The 24,759-nt window shown below is 41.1% G+C and overlaps 2 protein-coding genes across 2 annotated transcripts in view; both read left to right on the top strand.

The window, feature by feature from the left end:
• The window catches only part of LOC120060186 (lysophospholipid acyltransferase 2-like), an 84,993-nt gene extending 80,000 nt beyond the window's left edge, over positions 1 to 4,993 (top strand). Inside the window, exon 13 of the mRNA XM_039009322.1 lies at positions 573 to 4,993. Coding sequence (XP_038865250.1) covers positions 573 to 759 — 187 coding nt within the window. The 3' untranslated portion in view covers positions 760 to 4,993. The remainder of the gene's footprint in view (positions 1 to 572) is intronic.
• Positions 4,994 to 5,253: 260 nt separating this feature from the next.
• The window catches only part of LOC120060185 (kinase D-interacting substrate of 220 kDa B-like), a 104,379-nt gene continuing 84,873 nt past the window's right edge, over positions 5,254 to 24,759 (top strand). The window contains exons 1-3 of the mRNA XM_039009321.1: positions 5,254 to 5,412; positions 22,135 to 22,272; positions 24,122 to 24,220. Coding sequence (XP_038865249.1) covers positions 22,156 to 22,272; positions 24,122 to 24,220 — 216 coding nt within the window. The 5' untranslated portion in view covers positions 5,254 to 5,412; positions 22,135 to 22,155. The remainder of the gene's footprint in view (positions 5,413 to 22,134; positions 22,273 to 24,121; positions 24,221 to 24,759) is intronic.

Below are 24,759 nucleotides of genomic sequence, written 5' to 3'. Positions count from 1 at the left end.
ACAGGCGCTATATGTGATCAGGGCACTCCAGTGAAATAGAAGCAAATCTACGGTGTCATTTTGCGGAAGGTTGTTAAATGTGCCAGGCTGAGAGGCATATAAACCCCAGTCATTAAACAGGAGAGTTTTAGTGGCTGGCTGGCTGGCAGCTTGAATTGAGGGAGGGAGTGAGACCTAGTCCGAAGCCATGAGGTGCCTTGAGGACATGGTCTTCTGTTTTAGGGTTTAATGGTTCACTGTGCTGCTGACCGGTGTGGACTTTAATAATCCCACAGTCACAAATACACTGACTGTTGGTACATAGCGGGCAGGATTTTCTTTCCCAATAGGATTAGCTAGAATAACTTGTCAGGACTAGTTCACCCATAATGATTGCAAGTAATTTGTATTCACAGTGACATTTTGTGAACTCTTCTGGAATCTTTACGCTACATAGAAAACTCTCCTTGGCATGTTCTTTCAGGGGCTTAGGCCTGGATGGCGGTAATGTGACACATGCATTTGTGAACAGTGCTATACGGAGCGGATGATATCTTCATTGATTCACTGATTGATTGATCCTCTCTTTCCAGGTCATGGTACTACTGCATACACATAGCCTGCCTGGTGCTTGTGTTAGCCCTTCCAGTGAAGCCCCGGCACCTCCGCATCAAGGAGGAGCAACAGCAGCAGAACAGCCTACAGGGGGGGTTGACCGAAGACCACAACAGCCACTCCATCACAGACAACAACTGCAACCAGAAACACAAAGCCACATGAGACCTAGGAGGAAGCCCCTCCCCCCCCACACCTCAGCGCTCAAACAACCGGCACAGAGAGAACAGAACTCTGCTCGAACACTGAGACAAAGTGCGGCAATTCTTTGAGACCACAAAGAACCCAAAAAATTGACAAGAACACCGGCATAACCGACAATAACAAACACAAATAACAACAACCAACAACAACAACCCGTCAAACCTTCCAGTAGCGAGGAAAGACCGCAAATCATGCTTTGGAGAAATGAGAAGAAATGTGAGGAATGGATAGAGAGAGTGGTATCTGAGGGCCACCAAATGGCTAGGATCTAATGAGCGAAAATAATGACATTAGCGATGATGCTAACGGTGCAATGCTAATCGACAGAATGCCGAAGACTCTGAAGTTGCCTTAAACCCTCTATGTACTGCTAGCAGGTTAGCGGCCAGGCTAGGTGCATATTCTGCAGGGTGAGAATGGTTGTGTTGAGGGGAGATCTTGTGGCGTTGGGAAATGAAGCAGTTGTAGTAGGACCTCCGCCATGTAGAGGGCGCTATACAGGCTAGTCAGACATGTATCTAGAGGGTTTTTGTCAGTGTCTGAAAAGGATGTAACCTCTACTAGAAAAAGAGGTGTTGTAGAAAAGTGAGAGAAATATATGAAAGAAATATAACTTTTGTCTGATGCCAACTCCAAGCAGGCCGCCTTAGGATCTTCTAAGCATTGTTTGATTACTGTCACTTTTATTTTTTTTCATATCTGCTGCTTTTTTGGAATGATACTCTTTCTATAGAAATGAGGGTGCATTACAAAATAAGTGTATTCACGGTGACTGTTGATTTAGATGAATTGTTTTTAAGGGCTTTTTTGACATGGGTTTAATTTCCTACTGTAATTGATTACAAACTGTAGGTTTCCTCTAGGTTCAGATGTCTTGCTCTGTAGCATCCGTTACAAGTTCAGTACTGTTAAAGTGGTTTGAAATCTACGACTGTTAGATTTACTTTCTGAAAAGTTACTTAAATAAAAATCTCTCTTTGTTTTTGAATCCATAGCCTCTAAATGAAATGCAACAAACTGTATTGTGACCATACTGTATGAGTAATCAGATATAGGATGTGATGATTAATATCACACTAACTGAAGCTTAACTGTAAAGTAAATTTATGTTTCTAAAGCTACAGAGCTACACTGTAGTCCAAATGAAGCTGACTTGGATGTGGCTGAATTACCTTTCAGTAACACTAAAGGTTGGGCAATATGTGTTTGACGTTTGGGAAACCTACTGTATGTAATATTATTTGGAAATAATGGAAAAATTAACATTATTATTATGTTTCAAGTTTTTATTAATCATATGTACAGGATACACATGGTATACACCATCCAATGAAATGCTTACTTGCTTAATGCTTACTTAATTCTTATGCTCCAATTATGAAGCATAACTCGTATGCTCAATTGTTTTGTGACCCTCTTAGTAAACAAAATTATATTTCAAGCCATATCCCAGACATAAGCCACAACCCAAGAGGTTCCATCATTACTGTAATGTGGGAACCACTGGGGTAAGAGATACATCTGGTGGGTCCAACCAACTCTTCTACGAGGGGGGTGTTAATTGTGGTGCAGAGGACAGTCCATGAGCATAACCAGAACGTGTGTAGGCTAAGGTTCCACAGTGCCCTGTTTCTGCAGTGGTATGGACAAGGGCGTACTGGGATGAGAAATCGTCCATGGCATTTCTAACACTCCTCGAGGCCCCCACACAGGCCCATTTCTTTCCTTGAAGTCCCCATTGTTAGCCAGATAATTGCCATTTTGTGCAACAAAAAAAAGTTACACAGGCCCACTGGGCTTAAAATGGACCAGCCCATCTGGCAGTCCGCCCCTGGGTATGGAACATTCCATTTCATACAGTGCAGGCAGCCATTTAACATCTTTTTGACCATACAACATTTATTAGATGGTAAGACTTGGATTAGTACTGTAGTACAACCAAAATGGCAGCCAATGAACCAGTTTTGGGGGCTTTCTTTTGTGATCATGAGTAACAATGCAGCAGATTTGGGTTTTCCAATGTAATCTTTCTTCATCTTGTTTTTCTAACATGTGCATACTCCTTCCATAAATTGTGTATTTATGTGATTTTTAGATGTTCATGTGGTCTGAGTGTATTTGTAGCCAAGGCGTAATGCCTGATGAAAGGAAAGGGATGCTACCTTTACCAACTAGTTGAAAATTGCACTGCATGGCCACCCAAATCTAGCCTGGTTAAACTAGACTGAACACTATGCTCACAATTGTTTGTGCAACATTGTGTGGTTTATCCAGGCTACCCCAAACCAGCAGATAAATCCAAACTGCTCCATATGTCCAAAGTGCCAAGTCATAAACGGCCCATATACCTATGTGAAAATATTGTTATTTTTGTGTCTAGAAAGAGAACTTAATGAAAGATTTGTATAAGTCCTATGAAAAAAAACAACTGATTTTATGTCGTCAAATAAAATAAAAACTTTTTTTAACACTAATGCAGAGATTTAAAACCAGAGAGTCTTCTCGCTCTCCTTCTTTTGCACTTTTGATAGGAATGTGAGTGTGGAGTGCTACACAGGGAAGTTGACAGGGAAATGCAAGGGGAAGAAGGCAAAAAAAAGGGATGGGGATTCACAGCGTGGATTGAAATATTTTATCCTCATGGGATAATTTGATAGGGATGTGTTAGGGTGCATCCCAATAGTCCTACATGGCTTCCATTCCTTGTCTCCTTCCCTTCATCCTCACTAGTCTGAAAGTATAGGCCCGGTGAAAGCACTATGGTAGATCTCGACCATTGATACCAGCCAAGCTTTCACAAATCCAGTTATTTTAAATTGGTATAGATGGAGGAAAGAAGATTACGCCACTTTGGACTATTTGTGAAACACCATAAAAAGTGTCTGACTGACCCTCTAGGTCTCTGGAAAGAGCGCTTGGAAAATGAGACGGGTTCAGGAGCACAAAGTCACTGGCCTGCACCTAATCAGAAGCACAGTGGAAATTAAAAAGCTTGAAATCTGGTTCTAAGAGATCCCTCTCATTTCCCAACCTAAAACAAAGAAGAATCCTCTGCTTTATTTGTGTGTGTATTTGTCACATTTGTCCCTTTTATTAAACTTGGAAGCATTTGTTTTGAACAGTCATGTCTATGGTAAAATGCGGAGTATTGGAAATGCATGTAAGACTCAACACATTTGTCTGATCCCACCGTCTGCCACCATCAGTGGACAGGACCACACGACTGCTAATAATACTTACGTATCAGTGTCAGTAAACATGGCTCTGAATGCTATATCAGTTCTGGATCATATTTGGAATATTTCCACCAAGTCCTCTCTCCGGCATTAGCTATCATTATTCAGTAGATTGTATAATGCAAATGACTCTTATTCCAAGAATCCAGACATTGGGATGTGTTGATATCAAATTTGATTTGTCACGCTTCATAGACAACAGGTGTAGACTAACAGTGAAATGTTTACTTACAGGTCCTTTTCCAACAATTCGGAGTTAAAGATTAGATTTAAAAAAATATATATATAATAGAAAGAGTGACACAAGGAATAAATAAATGCACAGTGAATAACCAATTGTATTTTTACAATAATGCCTTTCTGTGCATCTTTCTGCAGCTGAGGAGATTTGTGAGTGACCTTTCTACCCTTTACTGTTTACACTGCTTGCTTTCCAGTTTGTGCTAGCATTCTTAAAAGTTACAGTTCATTTGGATTAAACGTTTATTGGAGGATCTTTCTAATCTACTATACACTGACCTGGTTTTGAGTAGGTTGAGGAATATTCAGTCTCGTATTCTGCCATTTGTTTTAATTTTTTTTTTGCTTTAGTTCACTTCCAATACCACGTGTGAAATTAAAATAACAGTCATACCAAATTTGCCTTTCCTGAATTCACCTGGCTGTTATTTAGGCTATCTTTGTTTAAATGAGTATCATTTTTAATAAATGGCAGTTTTTTTATTTATTATTCACAAAAACGTGGGGGTGGTGTCAAGTTGGTCACTTTTGTCAACACTGTGAAGCACTGACCACTTTTATACTTTCTTGTAATAATGCTTTTTTTGTAACCGTCTGTGGCTGTTGGGACATAGGCCTATGTATTTTTGTTTTGTCTAAATGTTTCAGTTATATATCTTGACTGTGTTGGTGATGTATGTTTCTTGGCAGTAGCCTACTGATTAAACCAGCTGATTATATACGTTTCGTGGTCATTTTTATTAGTGGTTATGCAATGTAATGTAGGCATATCAATTAACTAGATTACATGTTAAGGCAGGCCAGTGTTGAACAACACACTTCTAGCCTTGAACAATGATAGAGGCGGTGAAACTTTGACCCGTAAGGTAAGCGCTTACTGCGGCTGCGTGCACCGTGCAGCTGTTGACACTTTTTTTTTGCTAACTTTTCTCCATGCCACGCCTTCACTGTAATAGTAGGCGGAGATTTGACAAGCCACTCAAATCGTCAAATGTTCATAGCTAGCTTAACATGCCTGAAAAGTACAAGATGGTTGTGGTGTCAAAACAGTCAAACTGAACGTTGGAAAATAAAAAAGGAAGCACAGGGTAACACAGCCTGGACGAGAGGACGCTGTATTGTTTATTACTCCTAAAAGGTAAGATTCGAAGCAACCTGGGTTTTTGTGATTAGCAAGCATGGTAGCTAGTTAGCCTCAGCAGGTTATTAGAACACCTTCTGTCTATGATATTTGCGATGCTGGCAGCACGAGCGCAGATTCTTTCCCCTTCAAAATAAGAGTCCCCTGTAAAGACATACTATTAATGTATGTGTGTGTATATATATATATATATATATATATATATATATATATATATATATATATATATATATTCTGGTTCCGTTTGACTGGTTCTGTATATATATATATACAGAACCAGTCAAACGTTTGGACTCACCTACTCATTCTCGGGGTTTCCCTTTATTTTAACTATTTTCTACATTGTAGAACAATAGTGAAGACATCAAAACTGAAAACACATAGAATCATGTAGTAACCAAAAAAGTGTTGAACAAATCAAAATATATTTTATATTTGAGATTCTGCAAATAGCCACCCTTTGCCTTGATGACAGCTTTGCACACTCTTGGCATTCTCTCAAGCCGCTTCATGAGGAAGTCACCTGGAATGCATTTCAATTAACAGGTGTGCCTTGTTAATTTGTGGAATTTCTTTCCTTCGTAATGCGTTTGAGCCAATCAGTTGTGTTGTGACAAGGTAGGGGGATATACAGAAGATAGCCCTATTTGGTAAAAGACCAAGTCCATATTATGGCAAGAACAGCTCAAATAAGCAAAGAGAAACGATAGTCCATCATTCCTTGAATACATGAAGGTCCGTCAATATGGAACAGTTCAAGAACTTTGAAAGTATCTTCAAGTGCAGTCACACAAACCATCAAGCGCTATGATGAAACTGTCTCATGTGGACCGCCACAGGAATGGAAGACCCAGCTTTACCTCTGCTGCAGAGGATAAGTTCATTAAAGTTACCAGCCTCAGAAATTGCAGCCCAAATAAATGCTTCACAGAATTCAAGTATCAGACATCTCAACGTCAACTGTTCACAGGAGACTGCGTGAATCAGGCCTTCATGGTCGAATTGCTGCAAAGAAACCACTACTAAAGGACACCAATAATAAGAAGAGACTTGCTTGAACCAAGAAACATGAGCAATGGACATTAGACCGGTGGAAATTTGTCCTTTGGTCTGGAATCCAAATTTGAGATTTTTGGTTCCAACCGCTGTGTCTTTGTGAGACGCGGTGTGGGTGAATGGATGATCTCCGCATGTGTCGTTCCCACAGTAAAGCATGGAGGAGGTGGTGTTATGGTGTGGGAGTGCTTTGCTGATGACACTGTCTGGGATTTATTTAGAATTCAAGGCACACTTAACCAGCATGGCTACCACAGCATTCTGCATCGATACGCCATCCCATCTGGTTTGGGCTTAGTGGGACTGTCATTTGTTTTTCCACAGGACAATGACCCAACACACCTACAGGCTGGGTAAGGGCTATTTTACCAAGAAGGAGAGTGATGGAGTGCTGCATCAGATGACCTGGCCTCCACAATCTTGAGAGTGAAGGAAAAGCATCCAACAGGTGCTCAGCATATGTGGGAACTCCTTCAAGACTGTTGGAAAAGCATTCCAGGTGAAGCTGATTGAGAAAATGCCAACACTGCAAAGCTGTCATCGTGGCAAAGAGTGGCTTTTTGAAGAATCTCAAATATAAAATATATTTGATTTGTTTAACACTTTTTTTGGTTACTACATGATTCCATATGTGTTATTTCATAGTTTTGATGTCTTCACTATTATTCTACAACATAGAAAATAGTAACAATAAAGAAAAACACTTGAATGAGTAGGTGTTCTAAAACTTTTGACCGGTAGTGTGTTAAAATTTGAGATTCTTCAAAGTAGCCACCCTTTGCCTTGATAACACCCTTGAATGAGTAGGTGTGTCCAAACCTTTGACTGGTACTGTATATATACAGACACAAGAGTATGTTTATTCTGCCTGTGTGAAGCAGGATTTGAAGTCTGACACCACCTGAAGCTGGGATGTCCCACCTACTCTTCAGACTGTCCATCAACTCCTAAAGCCCACGTCACAGCCACTGACAACGCATACAGTGCCTTCGGAAAGTATTCAGACTCCTTGACCTTTTTCACATTTTGTGACGTTATAGCCGTATTCTAAAATTGATTATATGAAAAAAAATCCTCCGTAATCGACACACAATACCCCATAATGACAAAGTGAAAACAGTTTTTTTTTGTGTATTACAAATAATAAACAGAAATACCTTATTTACATCAGTGCCTCTTTGTTTGACATTATGGGAAAATCAAAAGAAGTCAGCCAAGAACTCAGAAACAAATTGTAGACCTCCACAAGTCTGGTTCATCCTTGGGAGCAATTTCCAAACGCCTGAAGGTACCACGTTCATTTGTATAAACAATAGTATGCAAGTATAAACACCATGGGACCACGCAGCCGTCATACCTCTCAAGAAGGAGATGCGTTCTGTCTCCTAGAGATGACTGGCATCATGAGGCAGGAAAATTATGTGGATATATTGAAGCAACATCTCAAGACATTAGTCAGGAAAATAAAAGCTTGGTCGCAAATGGGTCTTCCAAATGGACAATGACCCCAAGCATACTTCAAAAGTTGTTGCAAAATGGCTTCAGGACAACAAAGTCAAGGTATTGGAGTGGCCATCACAAAGCCTTGACCTCAATCCCATAGAAAATTTGTGGGCAGAACTGAAAAAGTGTGTGTGAGCAAGGAGGCCTACAAACCTGACTCAGTTACACCGGCTCTCAGGAGGAATGGGCCAAAATTCACCCAATTTATTGTGTGAAGCTTGTGGAAAGCTACCCAAAACATTTGACCCAAGTTAAACAATTTAAAGGCAATGATACCAAATACTAATTGAGTGTATGTAAACTTCTGGCCCACTGGGAATGTGATGAAAGAAATAAAAGCTGAAATAAATCATTCTCTCTACTATTATTCTGACATTTCCCATTCATAAAATAAAGTGGTGATCCTAACTGACGTAAGATAAGGAATTTTTACTTGGATTTAATGTCAGGAATTGTGAAAAACTGAGTTTAAGTGTATTTGGCTAAGGTGTATGTAAATTTCCGACTTTAACTGTATCTTCTGCAGCCCTCATCCTCCACATACAACACCTGTTCTGCCAGTCACATTCTGTTAAAGATCCCCAAAGCGCACACATCCCTGGGTCGCTCCTCTTTTTTGTTCGCTGCAGCTAGTGACTGGAACGAGCTGCAACAAACACTCAAACTGGACAGTTTTATCTCAATCTCTTAATTCAAAGAATTCAAAGACATGGACACTCTTAATGACCGCTGTGGCTGCTTGCGTGATGTATTGTTGTCTCTACCTTCTGCCTTTGTGACATGTTTTGTGCTGCTACGATGTTGTGTTGCTACCATGTTGTTGTCATGTTGTGTTGCTACCATGCTGTGTTGTTGTCTTAGGCCTCTCTTTATGTAGTGTTGAGTTTTGTCCTATATTTATATTTGATTAATTTTTTATCCCAGCCCCCGTCCCCGCAGAAGGCCTTTTGCCTGGGTAGGCCGTCATGGTAAATAACAATTTGTTCTTAACTGACTTGCCTAGTTAAATAAAGGTTAAGTAAATTTAAAAAACATTGTAATGCAGAAGGAGAGAGTGGTTTCATCACTGTAGCACGTTTAGAGATTTTTTGTATTTTTGTATTTTTTTTAATCCATTATTTTACCAGGTAAGTTGACTGAGAACACATTCTCATTTGCAGCAACGACCTGGGGAATAGTTACAGGGGAGAGGAGGGGGATGAATGAGCCAATTGTAAACTGGGGATTATTAGGTGACCATGATGGTTTGAGAGCCAGATTGGGAATTTAGCCAGGACACCAGGGTTAACACCCCTACTCTTACAATAAGTGCCATGGGATCTTTAATGACCTCAGAGAGTCAGGACACCCATTTAACGTCCCATCCGAAAGACAGCACCCTACACAGGGCAATGTCCCCAATCACTGCCCTGGGGCATTGGGATATTATTGTTTTTAGACCAGAGGAAAGAGTGCCTCCTACTGGCCCTCCAACACCACTTCCAGCAGCATCTGGTCTCCCATCCAGGAACTGACCAGAACCAACCCTGCTTAGCTCCAGAAGCAAGCCATTTTTTGCAGGGTGGTATGCTGCTGGCTAAATTGATTTATAGCCAGTAATCTAATATAATTCAGACATATTTTCATATTTTTTATCATATTTGTACTGTGTTCTTGAGCTTGTGTCTTCAAAAGTGACTACACATTAGCAAGTTTTACCAGAATGGTGAGATTTTAACCTTTCTTGGAGTAAGCAGTTGTTTATGGCTACTAGTTGTTTATGGCCCTCTCATGATAAATAACCTTAATTGGTTTTGGGGATTACATGGATTACATTTGAGATTATATTTAGTTACATTTAAGAGTTAACCGGGTTTCCATTCAACCGTTTTATGCTGGTAAAGTAACAGTACACGTTGGATAAAAAATGTCTCGACAGGCCAGATGGAAACAGCAAATTTGTCGGTAAACTTTCCAAATGTCTACAAAACTAAATACGCTAGACAAGGTGGCATGTTTTTGTGTCTGATAATTAATTATGCTAGAAATGGCGGTGGAAATGCCATTATGCGCAAATATAGATATAATAACCATCATATCGAAGTAAACTTGGAGTCACGCGATGACTTGTTTTGTGGTTCTCCCACTACGACTTGGGAAACCATCCAATTTATTAGGCTACAGATGAAATAAATGATGAACTTCACAGGGTGGTGAAAGTGCAATTTTTGTGGGGGACAAAACCATCAGTAGAGTTGAAAATGCGATGGAAACCCATTTTAAATAGTATATTTTATTTGGTACATGGGAATTTAACCGCAAAAGTTATTTTTATGTGCACTACTTAATCACGCACTGCTTTTTATCCGCAAAAAGTCAATTTGATGGACACATCTCTGGTGGGAAAATGTGCATATTGTTTTGATGCAGATGTAAGAATATTTGCATGAAAATCTGTTGCCAATTGGGATGGAAACCGAGCTATGGTTTTAAAAAGGTTGTGGTAATATTTAATTCAGTACAGAAATGTGTAGACGGCATAATTTACCCTGTCCAGCAGCTGAAATTACCTTATACCCGTGGTAAATTGTGCCAAAACAAGCTATGTTTTCAAAACTTTAATTTTTACAAATTTATTTCCAGGGAAACATAACATCCTGAAATATATGTGGATATCTTCGTTAGAAAGAATGCTATATTTCCCCTGACTGAGTGATGCTGAATGTAAAAAATTGCTCAACTTACCCCACTTTCCCCTAATGGCTAATGGAGCATTATATTAGCCTGTTACAATCTGCTAGCTAGGAGCTACTATATATTGGCATATTAAAACAGCTATACAGGGCTACCATTTTGGCCGCATATGCTTCTAAATATTTTACTGTGCTACCAGGAATTTTTACTTGGGTGCACCAGTGCCCCTAGGGGGAAAAAACTGTATTTTGTCATTGCTGGCAATGCTCATCATTAATACCTCAAATATTTTTCATTGTGCTCTTAAATGTCTTTATGTGCTCCTACTAGAGGGTGACGGATTATGATTTTTCAACACCGATACCGATTATTGGAGGACCAAAAACAAGCCGATACCGATTAATTGGACGGTTTTTATATATATTTGTAATAATGACAATTACAACAATATTGAATGAACAATAAACACTTTTATTTTAACTTAATATAATACATGAATGAAATCAATTTAGTTTCAAATAAATAATGAAACAATCCAAAAATTAGATAATGCAAAAACACAGTGTTGGAGAAGAAAGTAAAAGTGCAATATGTGCCATGTCAAAAAGCTCATGTTTAAGTTCCTTGCTCAGAACTTGAGAACATATGAAAGCTGGTGGTTCCTTTTAACGTGAGTCTTCAATATTCCCAGTTAGGAAGTTTTAGGTTGTAGTTATTATAGGACTATTTCTCTCTATACCATTTGTATTTCATATACCTTTGACTATTGGATGTTCTTATAGGCACTATAGTATTGCCAGCCTAATCTCGGGAATTGATAGGCTTGAAGTCATAAACAGTGCTGTGCTTCAAGCATTGCGAAAAGCTGCTGGCAAACGGAGGAAAGTGCAGTTGGAATGAATGCTTACGAGCCTGCTGCTGCCTACCACCGCTCAGTCAGACTGCTCTATCAAATATCAAATCATAGACTTAAATATAATATAATAAACACACAGAAATATGAGCCTTAGGTCATTAATAGGGTCAAATTTGGAAACTATGATTTCGAAAACAAAACGTTTATTCTTTCAGTGAAATAGGGAACCATTAGGACGGGTGGCAACCCTAAGTCTAAATATTCCTGTTACATTGCACAACCTTCAATGTTATGTCATAATTCTTGAAAATTAATTACGGTCTTTGTTAGGAAGAAATGGTCTTCACACAGTTCGCAACGAGCCAGGCGACCCAAACTGCTGCATATTTCCTGACTCTGCTTACACTGAACGCAAGAGAAGTAACACAATTTCAGACACCGCATTGATTATATGCAACGCAGGACATGCTAGTTAAACTAGTAATATCATCAACCATGTGTAGTTAACTAGTGATTATGTTAAGATTGATTGTTTTTTATACGATAAGTTAAATGCTAGCTAGCAACTTACCATGGCTCCTTGCTGCACTCGCGTAACAGGTGGTCAGCCTGCCACGCAGTCTCCTCGTGGATTGCAATATAATCGGCCATAATCGGCATCCAAAAATGCATATTACCGATTGTTATGAAAACTTGAAATCGTCCCTAGTTAATCGGTCGACCTCTAGCTCCTACATTTTTCAGCTTAGGAGCACGTGTACTCCTTGTAAAACATTTCAGTGTAGAGCCCTGCCATTATATAGCCTAGTCTACTATGATTCTTAATTTATATGTTACGCCTTGACCCAATGAAGAAATATTTCTCTGTACAAAGGATGTATTCAGGCTATATTTCTCTGTACACAGGCTGTATTCAGATACATTTTATTCTAAGCTGTTTGACCCTTGTCCCTCTGCTGTTCCAAAAATAAGACCTTGTTGTGAGCAACACATCCCATGGAAACGTATCCTCAGCAGTTTCCCCTCCACAGACAGGCTATAACGAGCTTACTGGTTACATTTAGAGATCTTGGAACTTAATCTCTCCCGCGAGCAGTGCACACATAACAGAGGTATGAGGTTGATATCGGGAGATAGTCCTAAAGGGATACTAAAGGATTTTGGCAATGAGGCCTTTTATCTACTTCCCCAGAGTCAGATGAACTTGTGGATACCATTTCTAGGTCTCTGTGTGCAGTTTGAAGGAAATTGCTAGTAGAGAACGATGGATAATCGGCCGAGCCGATATATCGGGTTGATATTGGCTTTTTGTAGTCTATCGGCTACCAGCCTTTCTTTACCAATAGTCCCTCTACAAAGCAAAACTGCTGATGTGTCGCGCTGCATGAGTCAAATGGTGGTGGTTTTCGGATCCACACCCCTATCTTTCTTATAAGGTATCTGTGATCAACAGATATCTCTATTCCCAGTCATGTGAAATCCATAGATTAGGGCCTAATTTATTTATTTCAATTGACTGATTTCCTTATATGAACTGTAACTCAGTAAAATCTTTGAAATTGTTGCATGTTGCGTTTATTTTTGTTTAGTATACTTCAAACTTCCTTCATACTGGACACAGAGACATAAAAATGGTATCCACAAGTTTGTCTGACAGAAATCCAAAAGTATCCCTTTAACCTTGTCCTTCTTGTGGCATTTTGACCTAGACCTACAGTACCAGTCAAAAGTTTAGACACACCTACTCATTCCAGGGTTTTTCTTTTCTTTTTACTATTTTATACATTGTAGAATAAAAGTGAAAACATCAAAACAATGAAATAACACACATGGAATCATGTAGTAACCAAAAAAGTGTTAAACAACTGAAAATATATTTTTACCACTTTTTTACTTACTTTTTTGGTTGTAAATGTGCATGAGAAAGTAATATGTATTGATGAATTAGTATTTGATCATTGCATTATTGAAACATCACTTTTTTTAAGCTGAGAAAAGATGCATTCAGTGACAATGAATGCTCATTATACTTGTTGATTCCTACGTTAATTTGTTTAGTTTTTTTTACATGAATGCATAGCCTAAACAGTTAAATATACCTACATTCACATCTAAAGCCTGTACCCATACAACTCTATTGTTGGAACAGTAGAGCATGTCACGTATGGTAATGGTGGCGTGTGTCTATTGTGTTGGAGAGGGGTTGGGGCGTTGCTCTGCCTGCTCATCAATTATTCATGGTAGTCAGGGACAGGGAGGGATGTGGAGCCTAGGCAACGCTTGTTGATACTCAGTCAGTTTGGCTGAGGGACAGTAATTGAAGAACAACCATTGTCATTCAGTGCAGTCAAACTGACATTTTCCATAAAGGTAAGCCACTTAGTTATTTGTTAATTATTGGACTTTGCTCATTGCTATGTTTGAGGCCTGTGTACTACTACGATTATTAGTATACTTGTCTTAGGCTACCTCTTGGTGTTTCTTTGTTGGTCTTTTGTTGGTTTCTGTTTTGCAATGGTAGTGGATGAGGTGAAGTGGTGAGCCTCCTCACTCAATACTACGTGCAGAGAATCCTTGAGGTTCATTGATTGTTGCCTGGTGTTACTCTGTCTAATCTTTGGCGCTGCTTATAGCAGCTGTGCTGCCTCTGAGACACATGAGGGTGTGTCAGCTCAGCAGGTTCCTGTTGCCTCAACAACTGAACTGTAAACAAAGGCTCTACTCAGTTGTGTGTATGACAGAATGATCTGATCGGAGAGAAAATGTATTATAGACTTTTTTTTTTAAACAAAGCCTGTTAACCTAGCCATACTTTATTTAGAGTTATGTATGGGCAGATAATTGAGGTTGAATAGAGACGTGTTGACTGATTCAATTTCTTCATCTGCTCTTTCGTGGCAGACCAACATAGCCAGTCACTGGTTCTCAAAACATGCTTCTTTTCTACAATCCTATTACAACCAGTATTTACATTTTTGCTGTACATTTAAAAAACAAATGTTTTATGATATTGAAAAACAAATGAGGTCTATCCGAGGATCAAATAGCTTATTACGGACATTCATATTGAGAGTAGGTAGGCTAAATAGTCCTAATTAATTATATAAGTCTTAAATTTAATATTTTTTGTTTAGGCATAGATTGTCAGGCTGCATTGCCAAATGAAGACCTTTTCGTCGCATTTTTGTCTTGGGTTGAAATTCATAATTTTGCTTAAAATTATGCTAATTTGGGAATTTATTTAATTGAGCATACACTCTTAGAAAAAAGGTTCCAAAAGGGTTCTTTGGCTGTCCCCATAGGATAACCCTTTTTGGTTCTAGGTAGAACCCTTTTGGGTTCCATGTAGAATTCTTTCCAGAGGGCTTTACATGGAACTCAAAAGAGTTCTACCTGGAACTAAAAAGGGTTTTACCTAGAACCAAAAAGGGTTCTTCAAAGGGTTCTCTTATGGGGACAGCCAAATAATCCTTTTAGGTTCTACATAGCACCTTTTTTTCTAAGCATGTACCGCATAGTTCTGCAAGTCGTGGCAACACTCAGTCTCCACTTAGCCAAGCCAATCCTTTAAAGTTTTCCCTATCTCATTTGTTGGAGTATTATTTCAACTCAATCATGCTATGTAGGCTAAGGCCTAATGACCGCCTACCGTCCCATTGCCTCGGACTTAAGCATTAGACCATAAGAATTGCTGAAAGTGAAAGGAAATAGGCATATTAGGCCTAGACCTTGCCCTTGTGTAATAGACTAATACATATAGGTTACGAGTGAATCGAAAAGTAGACCTACAATTCAAAGTTAAGAACGGACAGCACATTTTGACATAGCCTAGCCTAAGCAGCAGACATTGGAGCACTGTATAGGCTAGTAGGTCCATGACTGCCAATTAAGTAGCTAACTAATCTTTCTTTTAACAGGCTTCAGGCCTATTCTTTGCCTTCAACAATTAAGCTTATCTCAGTATTGTATTGGGCTGTATTTTTTGTCTTATAGACGAACCCAGCCTTGGTGACTGTCTAGCTCTCGTTGTTCCTCCGTTAGGTCTGGAAAACTTACTGTCGGCCTAATTCCTCATTAGTTCAGATTGTCAAAAGCATGAATGGGTTCAACGTTTTTGGTTCAGGTCAAGGATGGGGCATAACCTACTGTTATAATGAGTTGCTGCCCAGTCTCATGTCCTCCATAGCCTGCTGTTATAATGAGTTGCTTCCCAGTCTCATGTCCTCCATAACCTACTGTTATAATGAGTTGCTGCCCAGTCTCATGTCCTCCATAGCCTACTGTTATAATGAGTTGTTGCCTAGTCTCATGTCCTCCATAACCTACTGTTATAATGAGTTGTTGCCTAGTCTCATGTCCTCCATAACCTACTGTTATAATGAGTTGCTGCCTAGTCTCATGTCCTCCATAGCCTGCTGTTATAATGAGTTGCTGCCCAGTCTCATGTCCTCCATAACCTACTGTTATAATGAGCTCCTGCCTAGTCTCATGTCCTCCATAGCCTACTGTTATAATGAGCTCCTGCCTAGTCTCATGTCCTCCATAACCTACTGTTATAATGAGTTGCTGCCCAGTCTCATGTCCTCGATAGCCTGCTGTTATAATGAGTTGCTGCCTAGTCTCATGTCCTCCATAACCTACTGTTATAATGAATTGCGGCCTAGTCTCATGTCCTCCATAGCCTGCTGTTATGAGTTGCCGCCCAGTCTCATGTCCTCCATAGCCTGCTGTTATAATGAGCTGCTGCCCAGTCTCATGTACTTTGCCTTCCTTATTAGGTCAGTGTGAAATGCAAGTGAAAGTCTGCACTTCTCACTGTTTGCTGCCACCAAGTGAGATCTTTGTTTCAACTGATAACATTTCTGAGCTCAAAACTCAAAGAAATACCATCCTTTAAAACCGAAAACAGCGAGTGGACAACAGACATCCCCTTTTTTTCATTGCTTGGCTTAGAGCCTATGTATGTACAAGCCATAACACATTCATAAGCATATTGACTGACATTTAACCAAAACATCAATTTGCCATTGTTGACTCATGTATGAATGTGCTTTAAAACCTAAATCAAATCAAATGTATTTTTATAGCCCTTCTTACATCAGCTGATATTTCAAAGTGCTGCACAGAAACCCAGCCTAAAACCCCAAACAGCAAGCAATGCAGGTGTAGAAGCACGGTGGCTAGAAAAAAACTCCCTAGAAAGGCCAAAACCTAGGAAGAAACCTAGAGAGGAACCAGGCTGTGAGGGGTGGATAGTCCTCTTCTGGCTGTGCCGGGTGGAGATTATAACAGAACATGGGTGTTAGAACATGGGTGTCTCCCGGGTGGCGCAGTGGTCTAGGGCACTGCATCGCAGTGCTAGCTGCGTCACCAGAGTCTTTGGGTTCGCGCCCAGGCTGGGCTGGGTTCGCGCCCAGGCTCTGTCGCAGCCGGCCGCAACCGGGAGGTCCGTGGGGCGACGCACAATTGGCATAGCGTCGTCCGGGTTAGGGAGGGTTTGGCCGGTAGGGATATCCTTGTCTCAGTATGTAAAAAAAATGTAATAAAATGTATGCACTCTACTGTAAGTCGCTCTGGATAAGAGCGTCTGCTAAATGACTAAAAATGTAAAAATGTAAACATGGCCAAGATGTTCAAATGTTCATAGATGACCAGCAGGGTCAAATAATAATAATCACAGTGGTTGTCGAGGGTGCAACAGGTCAGCTGTTGTCAGTTGGCTTTTCATAGCCGATCATTGAGAGTATCTCTACCGCTCCTGCTGTCTCTAGAGAGTTGAAAACAGCAGGTCTGGGACAGGTAGCAGGTCCGGTGAACAGGTCAGGGTTCCATAGCCGCAGGCAGAACAGTTGAAACTGGAGCAGCAGCACAGCCAAGTGGACTGGGGACAGCAAGGAGTCATCAGGCCAGGTAGTCCTGAGGCATGGTCCTAGGGCTCAGGTCCTCTGAGAGAGAGAGAATTAGAGAGAGCATAGTTAAATTCACACAGGACAACGGATAAGACAGGAGAAATACTCCAGATATAACAGACTGACCCTAGCCCCCTGACACAAACTACTGCAGCATAAATACTGGAGGCTGAGACAGGAGGGGTCGGGAGACATTGTGGACACATTCGACAATACCCCTGGACAGGGCCAAACAGGCAGGATATAACCCCACCCACTTTGCCAAAGCACAACCCCCACACCACTAGAGGGATATCTTCAACCACCAACTCATCCTGAGACGAGGCCGAGTATAGCCGACAAAGATCTCCGCCACGGCACAACCCGAGGGGGGACGCCAACCCAGACAGGACGATCGCGTCAGTGACTCAACCCACTCAAGTGACGCACCCCTCCTAGGGACGGCATGGAAGAGCACCAGTAAGCCAGTGACTCAGCCCCTGTAATAGGGTTAGAGGCAGAGAATCCCAGTGGAGAGAGGGGAACCGGCCAGGCAGAGACAGCAAGGGCGGTTCGTTGCTCCAGTGCCTTTCCATTCACCTTCACACCCCTGGGCCAGACTACACTCAATCATAGGACCTACTGAAGAGATGAGTCTTTAATAAAGACTTAAATGTTGAGACCGAGTCTGCGTCTCTCACATGGGTAGGCAGACCATTCCATAAAAATTGAGCTCTATAGGAGAAAGCCCTGCCTCCAGCTGTTTGCTTTGAAATTCTAGGGACAGTTAGGAGGCCTGCTTCTTGTGACCATAGCGTACGTGTAGGTATGTACGGCAGGACCAAATCGGAAAGATAGGTAGGAGCAAGCCCATGTAATGCATTGTAGGTTAGCAGTAAAACCTTGAAATCAGCCCTTGCCTTAACAGGAAGCCAGTGCAGAGAGGCTAGCACTGGAGTAATTTGATCAAATTTTTTGGTTCTAGTCAAGATTCTAGCAGCCGTGTTTAGCACTAACTGAAGTTTATTTAGTGCTTTATCCGGGTAGCCAGAAAGTAGAGCATTGCAGTAGTCTAACCTAGAAGTGACAAAAGCATGGATTAATTTTTCTGCATAATTTTTGGACAGAAAGTTTCTGATTTTTGCAATGTTACGTAGATGGAAAAAGCTGTCCTTGAAACAGTCTTGATATGTTCGTCAAAAGAGAGATCAGGGTCCAGAGTAACGCCGAGGTCCTTCACAGTTTTAGTTGAGACGACTGTACAACCATCAAGATTAATTGTCAGATTCAACAGAAGATCTCTTCGTTTCTTGGGACCTAGAACAAGCATCTCTGTTTTGTCCGAGTTTAAAAGTAGAAGATTTGCAGCCATCCACTTTCTTATGTCTGAAACACAGGCTTCCAGGGAGGGTAATTTTGGGGCTTCACCATGTTTCATCGAAATGTACAGCTGTGTGTCATCCGCATAGCAGTGAAAGTTAACATTATGTTTCCGAATGACATCACCAAGAGGTAAAATATATACTGAAAACAATAGTGGTCCTAAAACGGAACCTTGAGGAACACCAACATTTACAGTTGATTTGTCAGAGGACAAACCATCCACAGAGACAAACTGATATCTTTCCGACAGATAAGATCTAAACCAGGCCAGAACTTGTCCGTGTAGACCAATTTGGGTTTCCAATCTCTCCAAAAGAATGTGGTGATCGATGGTATCAAAAGCAGCACTAAGGTCTAGGAGCACGAGGACAGATGCAGAGCCTCGGTCTGACGCCATTAAAAGGTAATTTACCACCTTCACAGGTGCAGTCTCAGTGCTATGATGGGGTCTAAAACCAGACTGAAGCGTTTCGTATACATTGTTTGTCTTCAGCAAGGCAGTGAGTTGCTGCGCAACAGCTTTCTCATTTTTTTTTTAAAGGAATGGGAGATTCGATATCAACCGATAGTTTTTAATATTTTCTTGGTCAAGGTTTGGCTTTTTCAAGAGAGGCTTTATTACTGCCACTTTTAGTGAGTTTGGTACACATCCGGTGGATAGAGAGACGTTTATTATGTTCAACATAGGAGGGCCAAGCACAGGAAGCAGCTCTTTCAGTAGTTTAGGTGGAATAGGGTCCAGTATGCAGCTTGAAGCCATGATTATTTTCATCATTGTGTCAAGAGATATAGTACTAAAACACTTGAGTGTCTCCCTTGATCCTAGGTATTTTCCTCAATTAAGTTTGAAAAATAGGATGATCGAGCAGCAGTGAGGGCTCTTCGATACTGCACGGTACTGTCTTTCCAAGCAAGTCAGAAGACTTCCAGTTTGGTGTGGCGCCATTTCCATTCCAATTTTCTGGAAGCTTGCTTCAGAGCTCGGGTATTTTCTGTATACCAGGGAGCTAGTTTCTTATGACAAATGTTTTTTGTTTTTAGTGGTGCGACTGCATCTAGGGTATTGTGCAAGGTTAAATTGAGTTCCTCAGTTAGGTGGTTAACTGATTTTTGTCCTCTGATGTCCTTGGGTAGGCAGAGGGAGTCTGGAAGGGCATCAAGGTATCTTTGGGTTGTCTGAGAATTTATAGCATGACTTTTGATGATCCTTGGTTGGGGTCTGAGCAGATTATTTGTTGCGAATGCAAACGTAATAACATGATGGTCCGATAGTCCAGGATTTTGAGGAAAAACATTAAGATCCACAACATTTATTCCACGGGACAAAACTAGGTCCAGAGTATGACTGTGGCAGTGAGTAGGTCCGAAGACATGTTGGACAAAACTCACTGAGTTGATGATGGCTCCGAAAGCCTTTTGGAGTGGGTCTGTGGACTTTTCCATGTGAATATTAAAGTCACCAAAAATTAGAATATTATCTGCCATGACTACAAGGTCCGATAGAAATTCAGGGAACTCAGTGAGGAACGCTGTATATGGCCCAGGAGGCCTGTAAACAGTAGCTCTAAAAAGTGAGTAGGCTGCATAGATTATGACTAGAAGCTCAAAAGACGAAACATAGTTATTTTTTGGTAAATTGAAATTTGCTATCATAAATGTTAGCAACACCTCCGCCTTTGCGGGATGCGCTGGGGATATGGTCACTAGTGTAACCAGGAGGTGAGGCCTCATTTAACGCAGTAAATCCATCAGGCTTAAGCCATGTTTCAGTCAGGCCACATCAAGATTATGATCAGTGATTAGTTCATTCACTATAACTGCCTTGGAAGTGAGGGATCTAACATTAAGTAGCCCTATTTTGAGATGTGTCTTATCACAATTACTTTCAATAATTTCAGGAATGGAGGAGGTCTTTATTTCAGTGAGATTAGCAAGGCGAACACCACCATGTTTAGTTTTGCCCAACCTAGGTCGAGGCACAGACACAGTCTCAATGGTGATAGCTGAGCTGACTACACTGACTGTGCTAGTGGCAGACTCCACTAAGCTGGCAGGCTGGCTAACAGCCTGCTTCCTGGCCTGCACCCTATTTCATTGTGGAGCTAGGGGAGGTAGAGCCCTGTCTATGTTCGTAGATAAGATCAGAGCATTTATACTACTATCTGTACTTACTGGTGGCACAGACGCTGTTTCATCCTTTTCTACACTGAAATTATCCTTGCCTAAAGATTGTGTCTGAAGCTGGGCTTGCAGCACAGCTATCCTCGCCGTAAGGCGATCGTTCTCCTGTATATTATGAGTACAGCGACTGCAATTAGAAGTCATCATGTTAATGTTACTACTTAGCTTCGGCTGGTGGAGGTCCTGACGAACCACGTCCAGATAAAGTGTCCGGAGTGAAAAAGTTGAGCGAGGGGAAAAACTAAAAATATAAACGGTAATTAAAAGTAAAAACCGTCAGGTAGCAAAGTAAGGTTGGCAACAAAACGCACAGCGTACAGCACGTAAACTAGTCTGCAAGTTGTGACCGGAAATGACGTGAGAAGCGATCAACAATCAAATGTTATTTGTCACATGCGCCGAATACAACAGGTGTAGGTAGACCTTACAGTGAAATGCTTACTTACAAGCCCTTAACCAACAATGCCTTAAGAAGTAAATAAAAAAAATAAGTGTTAAGTAAAAAAAAATAGATAAGTAAAACATTGAAAATGAAAGTAACAAATAATTAAACAGCAGCAGTAAAATAACAAGCGAGGCTATATACAGGGGGTAACGGTACAGAGTCAATGTGCGGGGGCACCGGTTAGTCGAGGTAATTGAAGTAATATGTACATGTAGGTAGAGTTAAAGTGACTAGTCATAGATTATAAACAGAGAGTAGCAGCAGCGTAAAAGAGGGGTCTGGGTAGCCCTTGATTAGCTGTTCAGGATTCTTATGGCTTGGGGGTAGAAGCTGTTACGAAGCCTTTTGGACGTTGACTTGGCGCTCCGGTACCGCAAGCCGTGCGGTAGCAGAGAGAACAGTCTATGACTAGGGTGGCTGGAGTCTTTGACAATTTTTAGGGCCTTCCTCTGACACCGTCTGGTATAGAGGTCCTGGATGGCAGGAAGCTTGGACCCAGTGATGTACTGGACCATACGCACTACCCTCTGGCTTATGAATCTGTTTTGTTATTTACATTTACATTTAAGTCATTTAGCAGACGCTCTTATCCAGAGCGACTTACAAATTGGAAAGTTCATACATATACATATTCATATGATGTTCTTATGAACATGAGCTTCAAATATGTCCAGCCAGCTACTGTTCCAGCCAGGCTTATGTGTCATAATAACCTCTCTCTTTGTGTGTCTCAGTCGTGGCGGTGAGGCGTAGCCATGGACACCAGCACCTCTCTGGCCATCCAGAGCCTGTTCAGCTACGTGGAGGAGGACAACGTGCCGGCCATCAAAGCCCACCTGGACAAGTTCAAGGAGGTGGACAGCAGGAGCGAGGTGAGTGGAAGGCACTGCTAAGTATACATTACAGGGGAAGTTCACCCATTTTTACATGTGGCCTTATTCTCATTCTTTCTGTGCTTGTAGTTGATCACCCAAACTGTTTTTTAAATATTTTTGAGCCGTTGACGACAATGAATTATGAAAATGTTTCTAAGCATCTTAATAAAACGCTCCAAACCACCTCATATTACATCACAATCTCATTCTGGATAATGTCTCTACTTAATTTAGATTTTTTTCCCCACTGTCCCATAAATCCATGTCTGCGTCTTTTTTCTTGTTATTGTAAACAGCATCATTCAAACATGGATTTATGGCACAGTGGGGAAAAACAACAACATTTAGTGCAGAGATATTATCCAGAGTGAGATTGTGATGTAATAGGAGTTGGTTTGGAGTGTTTCATAACATGCTTTAGACACATTTATATAATGCATTGTAGTCAATGGTAAGCGATGACTCAGCAAAATGTGAGATTTTTTTTTTTCTGAAATGAAACAAAATATTTAAAAAAAACTGTTTCGGGGATCAACTACTAGCACAGAAAGAATGAAAATAAGGCCATATGTAAAAATGGGTGAACTTCCCCTTTAACATTGTCTCAATGAAGAGTTCAGCCACTAGCCATATGTGACATGCACACGCAGTTACAAGCATGCTAGAGCAATATCCGCCATTGTAGTACGGATGAAGCCTGAGATGGAATGTGAAGCTAACTGAAGCTGGTTAGCTTTAGAAAACCGTGAGTAGATCTAGCTTGCTTCGTAGGATACCCCTCCGTTGTTGGGAACACATTTTATTTAAGATTTTAAAACAGGTATTTTAAATCCTGTATGCTGATTGTTTTTTAGACAGGCAGCCCAATTCTGATATTCTTTTCTGAAAAATGAATTGATGTGAGAAGATCTGATGTGATTAGTCAATGTGATTAGTGGAAAAAATATTAGAATTGGGCTGCCTGTGTGATCGCAGCTTAAATCTACCAAATAATCCAACCTCCACATATTTAACTCTTTACCAGGTGAATAAGCAACTAAAACAGCCATTAGTATTCTGTGTAAACCCATTTTTGAATCTTTCATACCACATTATAAACTGTGTGGTTCCAGCCCTGAATGCTGTTTGGCTGACAGCCGTATACCACGGGTATGAAAAAACATTTATTTTTACTGCTCTAATCACATTGCTAACCAGTTTATAATAGCAATAAGGTACCCCGGGGTTTGTGGTATATGGCCAATATACAGCCACTCCGCGTTGGGTTGTGCATAAGAACAGCCCTTAGCCGTGGTATATTGGCCATATACCACACCTCGTCGGGCCTTATTGCTTAATTATATCATCATATTAAAGTGATGCTCCAATGAAATCTGGGCTTAGTTGTTAGGCTACTTTGGTGTGATTGATAACTGTTTGTCTCTCTCTCTCTCTTCTCTATCTCTCTCTCCTCTCGCTCTTTTCTCTCTCTCTCTCTCTTCTCTATCTCTCTCCTCTCTCTCTGTTCTCTCCTCTCTCTTCTCTATCTCTCTCTTCTCTCCTCTCTCTTGTCTATCTCTCTCTTCTCTCTCTTCTCTCCTCTCTCTTCTCCCTCTCTTCTCTATCTCTCCTCTCGCTCTCTTCTCTCCTCTCTCTTCTCTCTCTCTCTCTCCTCTTCTCTCTCGCTCTCCTCTCTCTCTCTTCTCTCCTCTCTCTTCTCTATCTCTCTCCTCTCCTCTCCTCTCTCTTCTCTATCTCTCTCTTCTCTCTCTCTCTCTCTCTCTCTCTCTCTCTCTCTCTCTCTCTCTCTCTCTCTCTCTCTCTCTCTCTCTCTCTCTCTCTCTCATATATATATATGTCTCCTCAGAATGGTCAGACTCCCCTGATGGTGGCATCAGAGCAGGGCAGCCTAGAGATGGTCCAGGAGCTCCTCAGGAGGGGAGCCAATGTCAACCTGGATGACGTGGTAAACAGACACGCATACACACACACACACAAACGCGCATACACACACGCACACACACACACCAAATGGTAGTTAGACCATGGCTTTGAGGTTTGGTGTCGTTTTAGCCACATTATTCAGACATGGCACAGGGGTCTTAGTGTCCAGGCTGCAGAACTCACCACACTGTGGTTGGGTTAATACAGAGCTCCATAATGAACACCTGTAGAATGCCTCAGGTCTCAGTTAGAGTAAATGACAGGGTGTAGAGCTGCTGTCTCCATCAACACACACACACACACACACACACACACACACACACACACACACACACACACACACACACACACACACACACACACACACACACACACACACACACACACACACACTCAACCTCTTACTAAACCACACACACACACTCAAACTCTCACTACACTAGACTGAGTGAGACTGGCCAGACCTGGGCACCGTCTCCCTCTCTCTTTTTCTCTCTTTCTCTCGCTTTCTATCTCTTTTCTCTGTCTGACACTAACTGTCTCCACCCTGCATCCATGAGC

Source organism: Salvelinus namaycush, chromosome 15, assembly GCF_016432855.1.
Source record: "Salvelinus namaycush isolate Seneca chromosome 15, SaNama_1.0, whole genome shotgun sequence".
NCBI lineage: Eukaryota > Metazoa > Chordata > Actinopteri > Salmoniformes > Salmonidae > Salvelinus > Salvelinus namaycush.
The sequence above is the reverse complement of the archived record's forward strand: the minus strand, read 5'-3'. Positions and strand labels throughout refer to the sequence as shown.